Genomic DNA, 24,018 nt, shown 5'->3' on the forward strand with positions numbered 1-24,018 from the left:
CAGTGGTGTCCCACAGGGCTCTGTTCTGGGTCCTCTCCTCTTTGGTATATATTTCTATAAAATAAAAGCAGATATCAAGGGATTATGGCTAACCAAGTTTGCTGCTGATTGCAAGCTGGGGGCAGTTATTAAATCCCTTCTGATACTGAAGTTCTCCAACAAGTGCTGGATCAAACAAATGCTTAGTGTAATCATCATTGCCCTCACTGCCCAGAACTATAGCACAGTTTCCTTTGGTAAATCTAGCATCGCTGCTGCTTACCATGTGGACACCATTCCTTTTAAATTTAACAGTGTCATCAAGGGTACGGGTACATAAGTTAATAATAGATGCTCCTTTTACCACCACATCTCTAACTTGCACAGTGTATCTCCTTGACGTCCAAAAAGGTTATAATACCACTTTATTTATCCCTTATTAGGCCCATCATTGAATCTAATAAACCACTCAATGTGAACCTCACTAAACACCTAAACTAGCTTGAAAGATCTTAAGATTTTTTTCATGAAGAAGGTCTCAGTGCCCTTAGTTACTCTGATAGACTAAAAGCCCTGTTTCTCTTCTCAGTGGAATAAGACTTCTGAAGGGTGGTCTCTACTTAGCCTTCCATAATATGAATGGCCCAGCACTCTTTGAACTCCTTCACGTAACCAGAACCAGTGGTACAGCATATACACATTCTAGAGATCTAAATCCAAAACCAGTGATAAAGCAAACACATTCTAGAGATCTAAATCCAGAACCAGGGGTAAAGCATACACATTCTAGAGATCTAAATCTATACTACCACATTGACATTATATGGTATGACAGCTACCTAACCCAAAACATCCCCCATTTCTGGAAACAACTGCCTTTACCTATCAAGCAGTGTAGTTCAGCAATCTTTAAAACCATTCTGGATGACTGGATGGATGGTCAAATATTTTTACCTGGAATTTGTGGAAAAACCTCCTTAATGGGGGGGGGGGCACTGTTAGCCCCTCATCAGTACTGGATGATGTGGCAGAGCTTCTTGACAGTCTGCTCTTTGCTGAAAATATACTAAGAATCTATGAACCTATCAAACCGAAGATGAGACTTTTGGTATTAATATTTATTCCCACTTGACTTTTAATTCTATTGCAGCTTCTTGCATGTATATTATAATTTATTTATTGCTTCATTTACATTAAGCTCTGTTTTACTGATATTAATTACTTAAATTGCTTAGATTCAAGCACCTACATTCTAAGTTCAAGTTAAAGTTGTAAAATATGTAACTATACATGCATGCCTACATTCGAGCACAATACAAACAATCCGATTTACCGAAAACTCACTATGAGGTCCTCTGAATTAAACAAATCACAGTGAATTATTATTTTGTAATTTGAGGTATGTATTCATTAGACTCTTATTTTGTATAAAATTTCCAGTTAAAGAACAAACATCCTTAACTGCCTTTTCTTTCCTGGAGAGAAAGAATGTCTGTGTAATATGGCTTCTACACATAATCTCTTTACCAGTAGTGAGTAATGATGCTTTAAGAAATACAGCTTTTTGCTATGGCAGAAAGCCAGTGTTTTCATTCCCTGTAATGCTAAAAGATGAATACAGAATCAAACATGAATGGATTTACATTTATTTAGTTTATTTATTTTAGCAGCTTTTCATTCATTGATCAGTGCAACAATAAACAGTCATAAAACTGAAAAATTCATGCTGCAGATCTGGTACTTTTCCAACAATGAGATTCATCTGGGACACATTGCATGACGTCCACCATCTACAGGAAGGGTAACTCCAGTGATAAAAGATGCTGCATCTGAAGCCAGAAAGGCTACTGTTTGAGCCACTTCATCTGGAACACCTGGCCTTCCCAGTGCATGTGTCTCCTTGCAGTGTTCAAGAAACTAGAAGAGGAAAAAAGTTAGCAATTAAGGTAAAAATAATATAAAAAAACAACAATAATAAAGCAATATTAAGAATTATGTATAGTGTTAATGAAGTATTTCAATATAATAAACTGGTAATAATGTACAAGCCAATGCATTCGATAACACAGCAAAAGTTTAAAATGAATAAAATCAACAAATATACTATTAGATCTTGTAATTTTAAGAAGAAACAGAATTGTCCTGAAACACTACTGTAGCTACAGACGAACACATGGAGCAGACACTGCTGTAGCAACTACGGCGCAGAGGAATTAAATATCATAATCATATCAAAATACACTTAAGGTTGTGCAGTGAGACTGTGGTTTTGGGTTCTACATGGCCAAGAGACATGCATAACATATATTATTTCAAATAGGTTGTGTCTCAGTTGGCCACAGAAAGTATTTGAAGATTATGTCATTTATAAACACATCCAATAAATTAGATAGTAGTGGATGATTCAAAAAAGCATGTTCCACCATAGACTGATCAAATGTCCCTTTGTCTACCTTATCTCAATAAAACAAAGTTGCTGCATTATTTTCTTCAACGTGCAGCAACATCATAGCTCTATATAGTAATGTGAGGTGGGGTCATGTCCTGCAATGAGGAGTGGATTTTGCTTCCAGGTATAATATCTTACTTTGGCCCATTCAATTTTCACCAAAAATATGCTTAAGTCATTAATGTGTTCCGCATAACAGCTGTCGGTAAGATGATATGTACATCATGAACAGTTATATCCTAGGAGGCATTAGTGTATCCTGACTGCTTTAATACTGACCACCTGCACTCAATAATGGAACTGTATATGCCTGTACCACTAACTGTCAAGCAGTTCAGTTAGTGTAATGGAAAATTCTGGATTATTAGTATCCTACATTTGAGGTCACATCAGCTCCACAAAAGCACATATTTATCAAAATACTGAAATACTGTTTTTGTCAGCTTCTTTAATGAATGTAGTCACCAAAAGAATTAAAACATAATTTACTGAAGAAAGAAAATCAGGTAATACAGAATTAAGCAGAGCCTCCCACACACTGTTAAAGGGGGCTGTGCCCCTGCCCCCTACTTATTCCAACTCTTAGGTCACTTCACGGTGAGAAGAAAAAGGCAAACTCTCACCATGCAGCAGCCATTTTTAGCAGTCTGCTGCATGAACAAAGCTAATTACATGAAAAAATGACTCAAACAGTGAACCACCAAATAAATAAATGACTGCTGTGCCAGTCAATGCCATCTTTGTAACTTCTTCTTCCATCAAAAGTCTTATCAGTTTAATGATTCAGCAGTACCCGGATAACCTTTCCAAATGCACTAACGGGATAGAAAGGAGAGCTCACTAAGTCAGTACTAGCTCCATAGTCCGAACAAGTCCAGCTTCCTTACACCTTGTTGGCCTTAAACTGGATAAGGTGCCATCTGGATGAATTCAACTCTAAGAAGTTGAATTTAGATGTTGCTTTCCATATGAAATCACCACTAGTGTGGTTTACAAGTATGCAATGGCAGTGGTTCTTTTCTTCTGGGAGATTTCTCCCTTCTTTGTGTTCCTCTGATCATGCAATTGGTATACATAAGTTTGGGAGGTGTGGGAAGGCTTATACCCCACTTGAGGGTAGTGGGAAAAGGCTCTTGCCCTGAACAAAATATGCTTTATTTGTGTTTTGCATCTGGATGAGCTTTCCACCACTTATTTTCATCCAGTTGTAATGTCACCCAAATAGCCTGATGAGTCATACTGTAGGCAAAACTCCTTCTTTGGAAGGCTTTCTCCAGCACTGTAACAGCTGTCTCTCTGGAGGAAGGTTTAAGGATGTCAATAGAGCCCTTATATCCCTGCACCATGACAGATACAGTTGCAGCTGTACAGTCGCCCATGTGGGGTGGTAAATGATCTTAGCCAATCCACCCTGGAGAAATGGGACAAAAAACACTGTTGAGTTCTCTGCTTGTGTCTTTGTAGAAGACAATGTCTTGGCATTGAGCAGCATTCTACCATCATCAATAATGATGCCTAAAGTCAAGGCTCAAGTATTTGGCTTCAGTAACTGACTAGTAAATCAGTGTCATTCGGGGGGGGGGGTCTAGTGTGTCTGCATGGTATTAAATGGTCAGTATACACACCTGCTTTGCCATGGATGGCCAGCACTCCCCACCCCCATGTTTTTTTCATACCAGCTATACTGGCTAAAACTTTTACTATCCCACAGGGCCTTTCTTAGGCAGAATTTACCTGATGAGTATCCCAATAAAGCATACTCCAGTCCAGATGTCAACTTGTCAAGTTACTATTACTGAAAGCCAGAAGCTTAAACAAAATCTCTAAATCTGAGGCTTTCCTTAACATCAACGACATCAGCATTTATGTAACTATAGAAACTTTGTTGCATTGTAGTGACAGCACTTCCTGCAATCCAGGGTACAATACTGCACTTTTTTACAGCCTCATTGTCTCACCTGATTTTGCATGATACAAATCATATAGTCAATAAAAGTAATCATCACATTATGGTCATAGGAAAGTACAGTTGTGTACCTACCATAAATGTAGATGTTCGAGTGATTTCACTGTTGCAGTCATTACACTAGGGTTATCCTGCTGGCAGGCTACCCGCAGTCGGCCTGAATTCCAAAGTCTTGGTCCGGCATCGGTTGCTGTCGCCTCTTCCCTGACGTCAGTGTGCCAGGGGTATAAAAGATGCAGCCGTCGCCATTTTCTTCAGTTTTTCTTGCCCCAGATATCAGGTGCCCCCAAATGGAAGGCTAAAAAATTATGCCAATAAATATGCATGCACTGAAGTAAACATTCCCTTCCTCTACAAGCAAATACACCACACAGGTTGTATAGGATAGAGAAGTACAGATAAGTCCCAGCAAAGAAAAGGGGGATGGTGGGTGGGTAACCTGGACTGCAACAGTGAATACACTCGAACATCTACATTTATGGTAGGTACACAACTGTACTATGTTCATCGTGTTTCACTGTTGCAGTCATTACACTTGGGTTGAATCCCAAAGCTGAGGTTGGGTGGCTGGGTCTAAATAGGATTAGGAGAGCTGCATGGCAAAGCCTGCTCTGGATTTAGAGTAGAGAGGTAGCTGGTAGTGCTTGGTAAAAGTGTGCACTGAACTCCAAGTGGCAGCCTCTAAAATGTCTTTGGTTGGTACTCCTCTGAGAAAGGCTGCTGAAGTGGCTGCTGCTCTGGTTGAATGCGGCCTAATGCCCTTAGGCACTGATTTGCCATGTTGTGAATAGCAGAAACGAATGCAGTGGCCTATCCATTTTGAAACAGTCTGCTTTGAGATAGCTTTTCCTTGTGATCCTGCAGCATATGCCACTAAGAGTTGCTCAGTCTTTCTGAAAGCTTTAGTTTTGTCCAAGTAGAAGCTTAGCTGTCTGTGTATGTCCAAAGAATGCAGGAGTCTCTCACCCATATTCTGTGGGTTTGGATAAAAAGTAGGCAACTGAATGGTTTGATTAAGGGCCACACTGGACACTACCTTAGGCATAAAAGTCGGGTTCATCCTCAGAGAAACCCTGTCTGGATGGAAAATGATAAAAGGTTCCACAGCCATGAGTGCCTGTAACTCTGAGACTCGTCTTGCAGAGGTTATTGCTAGAAGCAGAGCTGTTTTACATGATAAGAACTTTATCTCTGCTGTATTGGCTGGCTCAAAAGGCGGCAGTGTGAGTTTTTCCAAGAAATAATTGAGGTCCCATGCAGGTATTGGAGCTCTCCTTGGAGGTCTTATGTTTTTGGCCCCTCTGAGGTACTGCCTTAGCAATGGATAAGAAAAAATAGGTGGTTCCGTATTGTAATGAGCTGAAATGGCAGAGGCATGGATTTTAATTGATGAAAAGGATAGGCCTTTGTCCAGCATCTCAGTTAGGTATTGTAAAATCTGAGGAATATTTGGTACAAACGTGTCAAATCCTTGTGCCTGCTTCCAAGCACTGAATCTCTTCCATTTTTTTGCATAAGATTTTCTGGTGCTGGGCCTCCTGGCCTCCAAAATAACATCCACCACTGCTTTAGAGAGAGATGTGTTCTGAATGGCTAAATTATCTGCCATGCTGCCAGATTTAGAGTCTTGAGTTGACTGTGCAGGATCTGATTGTTTTGTTGGGTCAGTAAGTGAGGAATTAGAGGTAATGTCCAGGCTGGGCCTTGAGACAAGCTCTTTAGGATTGGGTACCAGTGCTGGCGGGGCCAGTCTGGGGCGATCAGAATAATTTTTGGCTTCTTTTGTCTGACCTTTAGGAGTCCCGCAGTCCAAGTAACACAGTTTATTGGTAGAAATAACACAACATAACGCTAACAATCCACAATGCGTTTTCGATCAACAATCTTCTTCAGCAAAAACTGCAACAGTCTTCTACAGCAAAAACTGAAACACTGAATCATGCTTCACTCCTGATTAAATAGCCCTGCCCTGTTGTCTGTCCAATTACAGAAATTGCTAATTAGTTTGAAAACATCAACTAATTTAAAGTACCAGTATGTAAAAAAAATGTGTTTATAACTTAACACACTGTATTTTAGTCAAATAGTTTTAAAATAAATAAATAATTGTTTACATAGTTAGAATATGAAATGACTTGAACATATTCTGATTAAAAAACATGTATGGTGTTATAAAATTTCACATTAAAACCACTTTGTTGTTTAAAAACCTTTTTAAAACTGATTTCTTCCAAGTTATATATATTGAATGTGATAAATGGTGAAAAATCCTTGTGCCTGCTTCCAAGCACTGAATCTCTTCCATTTTTTTGCATAAGATTTTCTGGTGCTGGGCCTCCTGGCCTCCAAAATAACATCCATCACTGCTTTAGAGAGAGGTGTGTTCTGAATTTGTTGGAATCCAGTACTATCTGCCAGTATAACTCTTTATATTCAAGTTTATCTTCCCATAATCCACCCCTAATATCCCTAGGTAAAGAGTCTAGCACAAAAAAAGAAAATTCGGATTTTGGGCAAGAAACTTGATGTCTAAACAATGCATTTTTCACATTTTGTTTTTTAACTTCATATAAATGTTCGTAAATGCGACATCTAAGTTTCCTTTCTGTTTTTCCCCTGTTTTTGTATTTGTTGCTTCAATTTTCGGATGGCTGACACCACGGAAGCAGCATCCAACACAGACTTCTGCTACGAAAGCAGAGGTGAACTCAGGAAGGTTATAGGTCAGTTGACCCAACTAGTGGAACTACTAACTCCGGTTTGCTACTCCCTGGTAGGCGGGGCTTCCGGACGTAGGAACGCCACACCACCAGTACACTCAACACAAGGGGCCAGCCAAAGTGATTCCGGTTCCAATACTAGCGCATTTCAACGGGCTATCAGTCCTGGTTTGCAGAGCAACGGCACAAACGAGTGGTACAACGCACCAAGGAGCGGACCAAGCTATTCCCTGCCCTGACATTGGCTCACTTAATCAAGCCAACGGTTCCACTTCACATGGGAGCCAAAATTTTGTTGACTTCCCGAGACTACTTCGGAGTGGCAGTTCACTCCATAGAAACAGTGGAACGCCACCATTTATTCCAGGAGAAGGACTTTCTGGACACATTAACAAAGGTGACACTAACAAACAATGTAACCTTGATTTTCAAGGTATTTTGCGCAAATGTTATAATATGCAAAGTGACACTTGTGACAAAGGGGCTAAATCTTACAAAACATACCAACAAAGTCTTGATGAATTATACTTTCTTTTAGACAAATACAAACGTTTAGAATGTGATTGTAGTTATTTAAAGGAGTGCCTTGCAAAGGAGGTAGTACCAAAAGGATTAAGACTATCAAAGTTCCCGAACAAAGTTGAGGAAGGGTCTGTTTTTCATTTGAATTTAATAAACATTTTTGACCAGTTTGGGTTTGAGGTTGTTAAAGCCATTTTAACAGAGAACGAGAGGGTTATGGCTTGTTTGATAAAAAAAATGGAAACCACTAACGACAGGATAATTAATGATTTGCTTTTTAAAGTAGACAAGGAAAAACAAAAGTATTATGACATTTTTGGGCAAATAGACTCAGACTGCATTAATAACATGAACAGGAAGTGTGGCAAGCTGGCTAGGGACCTAAAGGAATATAGGAACAATGTAGCATACCCTAAACCTAAGTTTTATTCAGGGATGCAAGATTACAGGACCACTAGGGAAGAGAGGTGTCTCTCACCAAACCCCAATTATGACCATAGGGACGATTTTGGAGACAATCAACCTCAGGAAGAAGAATACCCTTTAGGTCAGGGTCTCCCCTCCCCTCCCCCCTCCCTCCGTCGATCCAATCGGATCCGCAACCAGAATCGGGTTTACTACAACCAGAGGGGTTACAACAGGCAATAGGCAATCACGTGGCCATCTTCCAGGAAGGGAAGACCTGTGAACTCAACAATTACAAAATTTTCAACTACAGTAACCTGGAGGTAAAGCCTGAACACTTTGAATTATTTTCAAAAGGTTTTAAATTTGTTCCCAACAGGAAGGCCAGTATTCCCAGATCCATCATAGACTTGAAACTATTCTTGAGAAAACAAAATTTATATTTATTATTCAATGGGTCCGAAGTAACTACACCATCTACCCCAGGTCTCAAAAGGAAGAGTGTTTTTAATCCACCACTTCACCCACAACTTAGGAATTTTGGTAACTTAATGGAAAGAGAGCTAAGGAATACTATCACAAACCATTATGTTATTCCTAACCTATCACAAACAGAGAAAAAAACTATTAAATGAAATTAAACAGAATGAGAATTTGAGGGTGATGCATCCTGACAAGGGAGGGGGGACAGTTCTAATGGACCACATTTTGTATGAATCCAAGATGAGGGAATCCCTACATGACACTAGTAAATACTCTAAGGCCTCGATCAATGAGATGAACATAGCCAAAAGCAAAATACATATAATGTTGGATGACTTACTGTTGGAAGGTTCCATCAGTAAGGACCAACACAACTTTCTATTTAATCAACACCCTCGGATCCCGATGGTATTTGGAATACCAAAGGTTCACAAGAATCCCACAGATCCACCACTTAGGTTAATAGTTTCGGCTGAGGGGTCTATCACTACACCACTAGCCAAATTTGTAGATGACAAACTGAAGGTCTTGTCATACACTGGAGACATGGTCCTTAAGGATTCTTGGGACTTTCTAAGGAGGGTTAAAACAGAATTGTTTTCACGGGACCTTATTTTTATTACCCTAGACATAGTTGATTTATTTGGTTCCATCCCACACGACACAGGCCTTTTATGGTTGGAAGAAGAGATTTTGGACCAAGGCACTTTGTCACACCTTGACTTTACAAATTGTCTTTTATTCATGGAAACTATCTTAAAAAACAACTACATGTACTTCCAAGGGGAATTTTTTAAACAAAAGAAAGGTGTTGCCATGGGTGCCAAATGTGCCCCTACATATGCCAACATAGTTTTGAAAAGGTGGGAAAAACTATACATTTTGAACAGTCCATACACCCAATGCTGGTGTTTGTACAAGAGATTCCTGGACGACATATGTATATTTTGGACAGACACAATGGAAAAATTCCATGAATTTTTGGATTATTTGAAAGACACCACCAACTTTTTGGATTTCACATTTGAGGCAAATGTGGAACAATGTGTGTACTTGGACATTATACTTAAAAAGCAGGCTACAGGATTTTCCTCAGGTATACATCGCAAGAAAACCTTTTCAAATTCATACCTTCACTACCAAAGTTCTCACCCTTATTTTCAAAAGAAAAACATAGTGAAGGGACAACTTGTTAGGGTCAGTCGAATGACCTCAGACGACTCAGAATTTTCAAGTGAAAGTAACAATGTTTGCAACATGTTAATGGATAGGGGTTATCCAAGACCACTACTTGATGAGGCCTTACTCGAAGTGGTCCAAGAAAGGCACAAAAGATTTGCCCCTATTCTAGGACAGAACATCTCTAGTACAACCAACGATTTGGGCTCCAAAGAAACCACTTCTTTAGATACAGCGCATATACTTGATTACACGGGGGATTCAGGGCCTATTAGGCAAGTTATATCTAAGGAATGGTCAAGATTTGTTCAAATTTCAGATTTACCTTTCAAAAATCAAAGACCACTAAAATGTATTTATCGGAGGGACACCAATTTCAAACAAATGTTTGAATTTGGTGGCCCTAAAGACAAGAAAACTGGCACCCGGGGTGTGGGGACATACAAATGTGGGTTTTGTTCCCAATGCCGCAGGATTAGCAACAAAAAGGAGATTTTTTTGAAAGCTAGGAATAGAACACTCACTAGCAGAGGTACATTTAACTGCAACAGCAATGGTGTTGTATATCTTGCAACCTGTAATTTCTGTACCTCGTTTTATGTGGGAAAAACAGAAAGGAAACTTAGATGTCGCATTTACGAACACTTATATGAAGTTAAAAAACAAAATGTGAAAAATGCATTGTTTAGACATCAAGTTTCTTGCCCACAAGCAGAATTTTCTTTTTTTGTGCTAGACTCTTTACCTAGGGATATTAGGGTGGATTATAGGAAGATAAACTTGAATATAAAGAGTTATACTGGCAGATAGTACTGGATTCCAATAAATTTCCAGGTTTGAATGATTATTTGTCTATAAAGCCAGTACTAAAACTTAGATCTGCAAAATTATAAAGCTCTTGTACTTACATCACAAAGCCACCAGATGTCACCATTTATCACATTCAATATATATATAACTTGGAAGAAATCAGTTTTAAAAAGGTTTTTAAACAACAAAGTGGTTTTAATGTGAAATTTTATAACACCATACATGTTTTTTAATCAGAATATGTTCAAGTCATTTCATATTCTAACTATGTAAACAATTATTTATTTATTTTAAAACTACTTGACTAAAATACAGTGTGTTAAGTTATAAACAATTTTTTTTTTACATACTGGTCCTTTAAATTAGTTGATGTTTTCAAACTAATTAGCAATTTCTGTAATTGGACAGACAACAGGGCAGGGCTATTTAATCAGGAGTGAAGCATGATTCAGTGTTTCAGTTTTTGCTGTAGAAGACTGTTGCAGTTTTTGCTAAAGAAGATTGTTGATCTAAAACGCATTGTGGATTGTTAGCGTTATGTTGTGTTATTTCTACCAATAAACTGTGTTACTTGGACTGCGGGACTCCATCGTGGTGATCTAGGCAGGATTTTATTGTGGTTACTAGCTTTCATCATTTTGCCTACATCTCCTTTTTGTATTTGACCTTTAGGAGTACCTTGGGGAGGAGAGGCGGTGGAGGAAAGGCATATACTGTTAGGGTTTTCCAGCTGAAAGTTAGAGCATCCACTTTCCATGCTTGCTTGTGATAAGTCTTTGTGCAGAATCTCTGTAGTTGGCAGTTGTGAGGGAAGGCAAATAGATCTATGTCTGTGCGTCCCTATTTCTTTGTTATCATGCTGAAGACTTGTGGATCCAGTTTCCACTCGTGGGGATCCGTAAGGTTTCTGCTTAGTTCGTCTGCCAGAGTATTTATCTTTCCTGGCAGGAATTGTGCTTGCAGGTGTACTTGATAAGTCAATGCTGTGTCCCACAAATTCATGGCTTGTCTGCAGAGGCGGTAGGAATGTGTGCCTCCCTGCTTGTTTATGTACCACATAACTGTAGTATTGTCCGTCCTTATCAGTAGTTGTCCCAGATGAAGGAGATCCTTGAAAGCTGTCAGGGCATTCTGAACAGCCAGCATCTCTTTCTGATTGATATGCAGATGCCTTTGGCTTGTGGGCCATGTGCCCTGAATACATTTTCCTGCCATGTGGGCCCCCCAGGCATAATCTGATGCATCTGTTGTTATTAACTGCCTGGCTGTGGGTGGGCTGAAAGGCTGTCCCTTGTTGTGGTGACAGGCCTGTGCCCACCATTGAAACTCCTGTTGCAGGCAAGGAATGAGGGTAATTAATGTTTCCAGGCTGTGGCAATGTTGAGTCCAAACACTTTTGAGATACCATTGTAGTTTCCTCATATGCAGTCTGGCATATGGAATTAGCAGAATGCAGGATGCCATGAAGCCCAAAGCCTGCAGAATTTTTCTTGCAGATAACTGGGTCTTTGTTGCCAACATTTTGAAGTAAGAAGTCAGTTGCCTTCGCTTGTCTGGCGTGAGATAAGCCATCTGGGCAGTTGTATTTAAGCTTGCACCCAGGAATATTATCTCTTGAGAGGGTACTAGTTTTGATTTCTTTTCGTTTACTGTGTACCCTAGGCAAATTAATAATCCTTTTAGAAACGCCAGATGCTTTAGTAGAAGGTCCTTGTTCTCTGCTTGAATAAGGCAGTCGTCCAAGTAAGGATATATTTGAATTCCTCTTTGTCTGCAAAATGCAATTACTGGTGCCAGGCATTTTGTGAAGACCCTGGGCACAGTAGATAAGCCAAAGGGTAGTGCAGAGAATTGGTAGTGCATTGAGCCAGCTATGAATCTGAGGTATCTTCTGCAAGATTGTCTGATTGGGACATGCAGGTATGCCTCTTTTAGGTCCAAAGTTACAAGCCAAGCCTTCTTGTCCAGCATGGGCAGAAGCTGCTGCAGAGTCAACATTCTGAATTTTGGAACATCCAGGAATGTATTTAGAATAGACAGGTCCAGTATTGGTCTCCAGGCTTTGTCCTTTCTAGGTACCAAGAAAAGTCTCGAGTAAAATCCTTGTCCCTGCTCTTGCTGTGGCACTGGCTGAATGGCCCTCATGTCCATGAGGGATGAAACTTGTTTTTGTGCCTCTGCCCATTGATTGTGTGGCAGGTCTGGCATACCTTTTGCCCTTGGCAGGGTGTGAAAGTGGAACCTGTAGCCCTGGGACACTATATTCAAGACCGATTTGTCCTGGGTGATCATGTGCCAATTTTGAGAAAAAAGTGCTAGTTTTCCCCCTAAGGGGGCTGCCAAAAGATAAGTGCTTGGTGCTGGCAGAGGAAAGTTATTGGGACTGTTTCCTGTATGGCTGTGATTTGTCTTCTCCGCTTTTGGAGGTAGAAGCGCCCCACTGTTTAGGCCTGTATGAGCCCTGGGGCTGGGATCTGCCTCTGGGGCATCTGTATCTGCCTCTTTGTGGCCTGTCTGACACTGGAAAGGACCAATTCTTTGTAGGCCAGTTCCTGCTAAATCTGGGAGGTTGTACCTGTAAGAAATCCTTTACTGTTTGCATAGATTTTGCTTTGTCCTCCATTTTCTTCAACACCTCCTCTGCTTTAACACCAAATAAAGTATCATGCTGTAATGGAACATCTAATAATTTTGCTTTAACATGATCAGGCAGATTCTGTTCCTTTAACCAAGCATGCCTCCTAATGACAGAACCCGTAAATGCGGCCCTGCACGAGGCCTCCAGAGAATCAAAACCACATTACAATGTATGTTTTCCCACTTGTTCAGTTGCATGCACTAAATCCTGCATTTCCTTATTTTTTGCACAATCAGAATTTGTCAACAATTTCTGTTTAAGCAGTGACATTAAGTATTGCTGATATTTAAGCATATGAAATTGACAATTTAAAGCCCTAACAGCCAAAGTAGCAGAAGTGTAAACCTTTTTCCCCCATTTGTCTAGTGCCCTTGAATCCCTGTCAGAGGGGATAGGGTTTTTTGCAGTGGAAGCCTTGACACCTTTGGGACCCTGAGAAATAGTTTCTGGTCAGTAGCAGGGTTTTTATAAAGAAATTTATGCGAATCTGGAATCCTGTAGTATCTGTCTGGTTTAACAGGGGCAGGGGGTAAAGAGTCAGGGGAAAGGCCGGACTCTGAAAATACATCATCTACAATGTCTAACACAGGAGGAATAGCAAGAAGCCTGTGCTGAGGTAGTAAAAGAAAATCTCTAAGCCTTTTCTTTGATTCTGAGTAGCCTTGGCTCTCCCAGTGAAGTGCTCCCTCATGGTATGCAGGGTTTCCCCAAAAGAATAATCCTCAGGAGGAGAGGCTGAAGGGATAGATTCTTCAGCATCCGAATCCTCATAGGGAGGAGAGAGTATTCCTGTTCAGAAGAGGAGTCAGGGGAAATGGAAACCTGATCTGAAGATTCATATTCTGTCTCTTGCCTAGGCCTCTTATCAGGAGGGGGATGGGAACCCCTGATCAAGGTAATTGGATCTTCGGCCATTTTGAGCATCTGTTTTCTAGGCATGGAAGTCTGTCCAGGAGAATGCTGTACTTCTTTCTTTGTCTTTAGAGCTGCTTTAGTCTTTGCTTTTGAAGCTGAGGCAGGCTTTACATATAATTGAGTTGGTCTGAAAACACCCTCAGAAGCCAATGCCTGCTCAGCGGCTCCGGACCCATGTGAGGGAATAGTTTCAGAGTGTCCAATACCTTGAGTATCCAGAGGCCTAGTTGGCTCCACGTGGGAGTCGACAGCGGCCTGTGGCTCTGAGGTAGTGGGCGTCAGGGGCTGCAAAAGCACCTCACTGAGAACCGGCGAACCGTCGACTGGCTTAGCGGGAGCCTTGTCGTCGATTTTGGACCTTGGATGCCTGTCCTTTTCTTTTTCCTTGCGCTTTTTATAAACTCCGGTCATCGGCTGTTCCGACAGCATTATATAATTGAATCTTCGGCCAAAGTAATGAAAGGCAAAATCGTACCGATGCTTAATAGTGCATTGGTTAAATCTAGCACAAAACCAACAGCTAGCAACGTTGTTATCAGGGCCTAGGCAAGGAATATAGTAAGAGTGAAAATCCTTATGAGGTATTTGCTTCCCACAAGAAATACAATTGTTAACTTTTTCTGACATCGGTCTGGAGCAAGAAAAAAGTTTCCCCAATGGGGTACTTAGCTTTAATGAAGACTTTGGATCTGAAATTCGTTTTTGAAAATCTCAGGAGTCGGCCGACCGGCACTTGCGAACTGCTTTTGCTTCGGGCACCGCGCGGCAAGAAAGACTGGAGAAAATGGCATCGGCTGCATCTTTTACACCCCTGGCTTACTGACGTCAGGAAAGAGGCAACAGCAACCGACGCCGGACCAATACTTTGGAATTCAGGCCAACTGGGGGTAGCCTGCCAACAGGATAACCCTAGTGTAATGACTGCAACAGTGAAACACGATGAACATCAGGATCTAGGTAAGCAATTGCAGGGACCATGAGATACCTAGCCATATACACCTTTAAGTAGATACACTTAAAATTTCTTGCTACCCTTTACAAGCACTTAATGCAGCTAACCTCCCAAATCAGAAGGGCTGCACATGATAATCCTGGTATAAATTTGTGTCTACCCATCCAGTCACCAATACTAGCTTTAAAGACAAGCACAGTCGACTTGCAGAGGTAACTTATTCCATAGGCTGAGAATATGTTGAATTAGGAACCTATCCTTCTAGCGAGTCCCTACTTTTAAGTTAGGGTTTTCTTAGTGAATTCACTACAGTATATTAAGGCAAAATAAGGCCTGACAATATAGAGTCAGACATTTATGCATTCAGTTTCAGAAAAAGAGAATTTATTAGAAAGGAACTATAAGCATGAAATGTGCAGAAAATATATTAATACAGAATGTTCCTTTCAAAAGAGAAAGATGTTGTCAGCTACAGAATGTTCCTTTCTCAAGGGAAAGATGCACATAGCAATGGAATGCTAGATAAAGTCGCGCATGCAAGACCAGGCTTGGAAACCAAGGCAACTAAGGCTAAAGAGGCATGTAAAGGATTACAGGGTTTTGGAATTATTAAAATATACTTCACATACAGTTAGGGAAGTCAGTTAGTTCAGACTGACATAAAGAAAATAGTAAATATCCAGCATTCCAGAAAGGAAGTTAGCTTTTGGACTTATATGTTAAAGGGTCTCTACAATACAGACACTTGAGTCTGAGTATAGAAGACAGGTCAAAAAGACTGTTTCAGTTTATATTACTCAGGAGAATCAGAATACATATGCAGAAACTTTGGATATATTTAGTAGCACTGTTATTACTAACCAGCACTTCTACAGACTGTTACTGTTTATCAGCTTTGTTAATGAAGACAGTAGTCAGATATTGTGAACATCTTAAAAAAAAAAAATGACTTACGGCTTTTCCTGGTTAGGGGTCGCCACAGCGGAACTCCGGTCCGATCATGATTGGCAGTAGATTTTTACAGTGCCGAGTTGCCAGCCCGATGCCCAACCTCCAAAGAAGGCACGCCCATTCACGCTTGCACCTACCTGCATGTCTTTAACTTCACTCGACCACGGGGAGGACATGCAGACACCACATAAAAGATGATCCAGCCGAGAATCAAACAGGAGAACTTCTTGCTGTGAGGTGACAACGCTAACCGCTGCACCACTGTGGCTAGATATTGTGAATATCTAATAAAGACTTATTAACCGAACTACAGTGTTTGCAGAATTCATTCTGAAAAGTGCAAAAGACTTGACCCATAAAGGAGATACTGGCACCTGTTCAGCACAAGTTTGGGTAATTAACACATAAAGACTTTCATTCCAGTCTCATTTGAGTTGTTTCCAGTTAATTTCCCTGTTAATACTACAGTCTCATCAACTTTTTCACCTACTACGGGTGTTTGTAGAACCGCTAGGTTTGCAAAGAAATATGAGACCAAACAGGACTGGATCTTTCATGTCTCAAAAAGCAAGACATAGGTCATGTTGGACCAGATGTTAGGCTACTTGGTATATGGAATGTTATGATAAATCTACTGGCATAGTTAAAGGATATAAGGCCTTTAATTATTTTGTTTAAAAATCATTGGGACCTTTCCAGTTGGGTGATATACTTGATTTATGCGGCTCCCTATTACATCCTCGAAGACGCACTTACCCGAATACATAAACGCCGACACGTCTCCATTGAACCACGTAAACATCGATCGTCCTGAAGCACGAAATCCAAAACGTCGAATCTTCATGGTTGGCCCTTCCGTGGTATAGCTCCGTAAGGTAAGTGTGCGATAGTTACCGACCTTAGGGTTAGGGTGTGGGTTAAGGTAAGTGCATAGATGGTAATGTATGTGAGATTTAGTGTAGGGTTAGATGTAGGGTTTTGTTGCATGTATGTGTGTGGATTATTTATTTTGTTTGGGTATAACTTGTTAAGATAAGTGTGCGATAGTTACAGACCTTAGGGTTAGGGTGCAGGTTAAGATAAGTGCATAGATGGTGGTATATGCAAAATGTAGTGTAGATTTAGAAGTAGGCTTTAGTTTAGGGTTAGAAGTAGGGTTTTGGTTAGTGTATGTATGTGGATGTTTAGTTTGTTTGGGTAGGTAGTATGTAGCGGGCGGTGGGGTGGGACAAGTATGACAGTTCGAACTTTTGAATTTCGCAGTTTAGGGCGTTCGGTGTATTCGCGGAATATGTGTCGTTGCTTTTGTATTCGTTTATTAGGGCTTTTGAGCTTGCAATATAGACCCGATTTAACCATACCAAATGGCACACTGTGTTTGATAATGGGTATAATAAGGGAAGAGTGCGATGGTAAAAATGACTTCTTTGGATCTTGAAGATATTGCCATAGAAATTAACTGGATCAGATAGAAGGATTTCCTCACTATAGTAGAAATATGATGATAAGATGAGAGAGTGAGAGAGAGAGAGATTTGTCAACATAAGTACCCAGGTATCTTATGACCATACCTGTTTAAAGAGGAGTACCACTTATAATACATGAAGTGAGAGCAGTTTTTTGTCAAACAGTACTATGCTTTACTTTTTTGCATTTACCTTCATACCGTTTTCAATACCCCAGGTATGTGCATATTCCAGCCCTTGTTGCAGCAGCTTAGAATCAGTAAATGAGCAGATAATAATGCCCAGCTTGCTGTCATCAGCCAACTAGATCAGCCACATTTCACTGGTATAAGCTTGGATGCCTGCAAAATAAATGCCAAACAGGAAACAGCCCAGCCATAATCCCTGCGATATCCTACTAGTTATAATTTTACTTTCAGAAAGTGTGCTTTTACTGCTTAGAATCTGTTGGATTGCCAGCCTGCAACCCAGAAGCCAATGTACAGGTTTATATTACATTTGCCTAACTTTTTAGTAAAACTAGCAAGGAGGCACAGTTTCAATATCCTTGGCCAGGTCAAGTTAAGAAGCATGCAGACTGACCACTGTCCACAGCCTCTATAATATTTTCAAAGTTCACTATAGGTTCATAGGTGTGTACTAGGCTAATGACCACTGGGGCCTTTTTAAGCCTAGCCATGCATCTCAAATCTCTGACAAGTTCTGACACCCTTGATAAGTGTAAGCAGGAGTTTGGGAGAGGAAACATTTACAAACAGGGGCCTGGGAGATGAACCATTTGCAGGCTGTCTGTGCCCATTAGAGACATAGGTCCCAAACCACGGATGTATTTCCTGTTCCCCATCCAGTTGTCCAAGTTACACTTGAATTGGGTTATGGAGGAACTGTTTCACATGGATGGGGAGCCTGTTCCAAAGAAGGGGTTGTTTCTGGGATACATACCTGTCTCTTCAGCAGGTCCTATTTATATTACAGGCAATACTTAAGTATTTAAACAGGTAATTCTGGTGCTGTTTATTTTGCAGATATACAGGAGGTCCAGAAGGGTGAGGTCCAACAATGCCTTGTATTTCAGGCATATATCTCCCCTCAACCGCCTCTGGAGACCATCTTGTTGTGATTTTTCTCTTTAAAAACCTGCTTTGTGACCCCTAAAAACATCTCTCTATCTAGGGTTTACTCCAAAACCAAGTTTGCTGCTGATTTACTATTTTCTGATTTTACTGATAATCACAAATGGTTTAGCTCCCCAGCAATTTTTTTAACTGAGACTACTGTCTATTGCTCTGAATTTTACCCCCATCTTGGATAGATGCATTCAGGCACCAGTACTATTCTGATTTAAGCATAAAGGCAAGTTTAAAACTAAGCCCATATGGTGGAATGACTGCATCAACAAATTCTATAACAAAAAGAAAAAGCTCCTGCCCATCTCCAAAAGACATCCACTTCATCATTATAAAAGGAATTTAAAACTGGCAAGTAAGTCTCTAAACTTACCACTTCAAAATGCAAGACCAGTTATGAACTTATAACAAATTCAAAGGACAACAAAAAGGCCTTCTACAGCTATATTAGGGAGCTTAGAGGAAAACTACAACTCTATAATGAAGTTAGCTCCAAGGGTACTTCTTTCTCTTTTCCAAAGGGTATTGCTAATATTACTGTGGACTAACTCATAGGCAATTACTAGGCTAACAACCCCAGGGGGCTTTTATGAGCCTAGCCATGCTTCCCAAGGTCCAAGGTGAGAATCAAACTCTGTACCTTGTGTCTGTGAGATAAACACCTTAACCGTCATGCTAGCCCCTCAAAACTTATGCCAGCTCTCAATAACTTTCTCTTTGTATTTCACTCCATCTACATTCCCCTCTGCTCTACCCCCTCCATTCTCCTACCTGACATCCATTTGGACCAAGTCCTTTTGGCATTTCCAGAATTAAAAACACTACTTCCATGGGGCCTGACAATATCCCTGGGATGTCTGGTGAGAACTGTAAAGCCCCACTTAGCAAAACTGAGACCATGGATAAGGGGCATGCAGCCCACAATACTTATATAAACCTTTCCATGGCCTTTGATGCTATCCCCCATGCTGGGATCACTTGACAAACTATCCCAACTTATCATTAACCCATAAACAGTTCATTGGATTGGTATCTAACTATCTGACAGAACCAATACCATTAAGGTCAGCGCTATTTGCTTTAGAGAGACATATGTCACCAGTAGTGTCCCACAGGGCTCTGTTTTGGGTCCTCTCCTCTTTGGTATATATTTCTATAAAATAAAAGTAGATATCAAGGGATTATGGCTAACCAAGTTTGCTGCTGATTGCAGGCTGGGGCAGTTATTAAATCCCTTCTGATACTGAAGTTCTCCAACAAGTGCTGGATCAAACAAATGCTTAGTGTAATCATCATTGCCCTCACTGCCCAGAACTATAGCACAGTTTCCTTTGGTAAATCTAGCATCGCTGCTGTTTACCATGTGGACACCATTACTTTTAAATTTAACAGCGTCATCAAGGGTACGGGTACATAAGTTGATAATAGATGCTCCTTTTACCACCACATCTCTAACTTGCACAGTGCATCTCCTTGACGTCCAAAAAGCTTATAATACCACTTTATTTACCCCTTATTAGGCCCATCATTGAATCTAATAAACCACTCAATGTGAACCTCACTAAACCCCTAAACTAGCTTGAAAGATCTTAAGATTTTTTTCATGAAGAAGGTCTCAGTGCCCTTAGTTACACTGATAGACTAAAAGCCTTGTTTCTCTTCTCAGTGGAATAAGACTTCTGAAGGGTGATCTCTACTTAGCCTTCCATAATATGAATGGCCCAGCACTCTTTGAACTCCTTCACGTAACCAAAACAAGTGATACAGCATACACACATTCTAGAGATCTAAATCCAAAACCAGTGTAAAGCATACACATTCTAGAGATCTAAATCTATACTACCACATTGACATTATATTGCATGACAGATACCTAACCCAAAACATCCCCCATTTCTGGAAAAAACTGCCCTTACTTATCAAGTAGCATAGTTCAGCAATCTTTAAAACCATTCTGGAAGACTGGATGGGTGGTCACATATTTTCACCTGGAATTTGTGGAAAAACCTCCTTAATGGGGGCACTGTTAGCCCCTCATCAGTACTGGATGATGTGGCAGAGCTTCTTGACAGTCTGCTTTTTGCTGAAAATATACTAAGAATCTATGAACCTATCAAACCGAAGATGAGACTTTTGACATTAATATTTATTCCCACTTGACTTTTAATTCTATTGCAGCTTCTTGCATGTATATTATAATTTATTTACTGCTTAATTTACATTAAGCTCTGTTTTACTGATATTAATTACTTAAATTGCTTAGATTCAAGCACCTACATTCTAAGTTCAAGTTAAAGTTGTAAAATATGTAACTATACATGCATGCCTACATTCGAGCACAATGCAAGCAATCCGATTTACCGGAAACTCATTATGAGGTCCTCTGAATTAAACAAATCACAGTGAATTATTTTTTGTAATTTGAGGTATGTATTCATTGGACTCTTATTTTGTATAAAATTTCCAGTTAAAGAACAAACATCCTTAACTGCCTTTTCTTTCCTGGAGAGAAAGAATGTCTGTGTAATATGGCTTCTACACATAATCTCTTTACCAGTGGTGAGTAATGATGCTTTAAGAAATACAGCTTTTTGCTATGGCAGAAAGCCAGTGTTTTCATTCCCTGTAATGCTAAAAGATTAATACAGAATCAAACATGAATGGATTTACATTTATTTAGTTTATTTATTTTAGCAGCTTTTCATTCACTGATCAGTACAACAATAAACAGTCATAAAACTGAAGAATTCATGCTGCAGATCTGGTACTTTTCCAACAATGAGATTCATCAGGGACACATTGCTTGACGTCCACCATCTACAGGAAGGGTAACTCCAGTGATAAAAGATGCTGCATCTGAAGCCAGAAAGGCTATTGTTTGAGCCACTTCATCTGGAACACCTGGCCTTCCCAGTGCATGTGTCTCCTTGCAGTTTTCAAGAAACTAGAAGAGGAAAAAAGTTAGTAATTAAGGTAAAAATAATATAAAAAAACAACAATGTTGTGTCTTTCGGCTTTTCCCGGTTAGGGGTCGCCACAGCAGAACTCCAGTCCGCTAATGATTGGCAGTAGATTTTTACGCGCCGAGTTGCCGGCCCTGATGCACAACCTTCAACTAAGGTACGCCCATTCACACATGTCTCCACGCAGAAGAATAAAAAACAACAATAATAAAGCAATATTAAGAATTCTGTATAGCATTAATGAAGTATTTCAATATAATAAACTGGTAATAATGTACAAGCCAAGGCATTCGATAACACCGCAGAAGTTTAAAATGAATAAAATCAACAGATATACTATTAGATCTTGTAATTTTAATTAAGAAGAAACAGAATTGTCCTGAAACACTACTGTAGCTACAGACGAACACATGGAGCAGACACTGCTGTAGCAACTACGAAGCAGAGGAATTGAATATCATAATCATATCAAAATACACTTACAGTTGTGCAGTGAGGCTGTGGTTTTGGGTTCTACATGGCCGAGGAACATGCATAACATATATTCTTTCAAATAGGTTGTGTCCCAGTTGGCCACAGAAAGTATTTGAAGATTATGTCATTTGTAAAGACATCCAATAAATTAGATAGTAGTGGATGATTCAAAAAAGCATGTTCCACCAAAGACTGATCACATGTCCTTTTGTCCGGCTTATCTCAATAAAACAAAGTTGCTGCATTATTTTCTTCAACGTGCAGCAACATCATAGCTGTATATAGTAATGTGGGGTGGGGTCATGTCCTGCAATGAGGAGTGGGTTTTACTTCCAGGTTTAATACCTTATTTTGGCCCATTCAATTTTCACCAAAAATATGCTTAAGTCACTAATGTGTTCAGCATAACAGCTGTCAGTAAGATGATATGTATATCATGAACAGTTATATCCTAGGAGGTATTAGTGTATCCTGACTGCTTTAATACTGACCACCTGCACTCAATAATGGAACTGTATATGCCTGTACCACTAACTGTCAAGCAGTTCAGTTAGTGCAATGGAAAATTCTGGATTATTAGTATCCTACATTTGAGGTCACATCTGCTCCACAAAAGCATATATTTATTAAAATACTGAAATACTGTTTTTGTCAGCTTCTTTAATGAATGTAGTCACCCAAAGAATTAAAACATAATTTACTGAAGAAAGAAAATCAGGTAATACAGAATTAAGCAGAGCCTCCCACACACTGTTAAAGGGGGCTGTGCCCCTGCCCCCTACTTATTCCAACTCTTAGGTCACTTCACGGTGAGAAGAAAAAGGCAAACTCTCACCATGCAGCAGCCATTTTTAGCAGTCTGCTGCACGAACAAAGCTAATTACATGAAAAAATGACTCAAACAGTGAACCACCAAATAAATAAATGACTGCTGTGCCAGTCAATGCCATCTTTGTAACTTCTTCTTCCATCAAAAGTCTTATCAGTTTAATGATTCAGCAGTACCTGGATAACCTTTCCAAATGCACTAAAGGGATAGAAAGGAGAGCTCACTAAGTCAGTACTAGCTCCATAGTCCGAACAAGTCCAGCTTCCTTACACCTTGTTGGCCTTAAACTGGATAAGGTGCCATCTGGATGAATTCAACTCTAAGAAGTTGAATTTAGATGTTGCTTTCCATATGAAATCACCACTAGTGTGGTTTACAAGTATGCAATGGCAGTGGTTCTTTTCTTCTGGGAGATTTCTCCCTTCTTTGTGTTCCTCTGATCATGCAATTGGTATACATAAGTTTGGGAGGTGTGGGAAGGCTTATACCCCACTTGAGGGTAGTGGGAAAAGGCTCTTGCCCTGAACAAAATATGCTTTATTTGTGTTTTGCATCTGGATGAGCTTTCCACCACTTATTTTCATCCAGTTGTAATGTCACCCAAATAGCCTGATGAGTTATACTGTAGGCAAAACATCTTCTTTGGAAGGCTTTCTCCAGCAACCATCTGAATCTGCAAGAAACACAAATGTGATCTTTGGAACACAGACTATTTGTGTGAATAGAATAATGAATACTGAAAAATCTAGTGGTCTATTAGCAAATCATAACAGAAGACAGTATTAATAAGGAGTGAGCCAGTTACACCACAATCTGATGATTATAGTATCATTGAGGTAACTGCTGAAACAATCTAAAGGACAAAATGAAATTCCAAGCATTATTATGCTCTCCCAAAACAGTGACTTACCAGGCCCAAAGTTTTATTACCTGTAGAAAAGCTACACCTGTCAGCAAACCAACATGTATCATAGACAGAAGAGTGTCACTTGGCTAAGTCAAAGCCGTTGCTGCGCTATAAATGGTACTGAGTATGTCACTGCTCATACTACATCTCTCCTTTTCCCCAAACAGCTCATGCCTATGAAACTCCACCACTTTCTCAAGAACATGGGTGCAGAAACACAGACCTGTTATCAGTCAAATGCACATCACCATGTTTGGAACAGGCATCGACCTTTAACATTCCA

The 24,018-nt window shown here is 40.0% G+C and overlaps 1 protein-coding gene across 2 annotated transcripts in view; it reads right to left on the reverse strand.

The window, feature by feature from the left end:
- Positions 1-1,608: 1,608 nt before the first annotated feature.
- LOC122806324 (3-oxoacyl-[acyl-carrier-protein] reductase FabG-like) overlaps positions 1,609-24,018 on the reverse strand; it is a 198,766-nt gene continuing 176,356 nt past the window's right edge. Inside the window, exon 8 of one of the 2 annotated variants that reach the window (XM_044076642.1) lies at positions 1,609-1,896. In XM_044076642.1, the coding sequence (XP_043932577.1) occupies positions 1,738-1,896 (159 nt within the window). In that variant the 3' untranslated portion in view covers positions 1,609-1,737. Of the gene's footprint in view, positions 1,897-21,227; positions 21,507-24,018 lie in introns of those variants that run through there. The other variant, XM_044076643.1, reaches the window with a different exon arrangement.

This window comes from Protopterus annectens, chromosome 7.part0 (assembly GCF_019279795.1).
Source record: "Protopterus annectens isolate FY-2018-M chromosome 7.part0, PAN1.0, whole genome shotgun sequence".
NCBI classification, from domain to species: Eukaryota; Metazoa; Chordata; order Ceratodontiformes; family Protopteridae; genus Protopterus; species Protopterus annectens.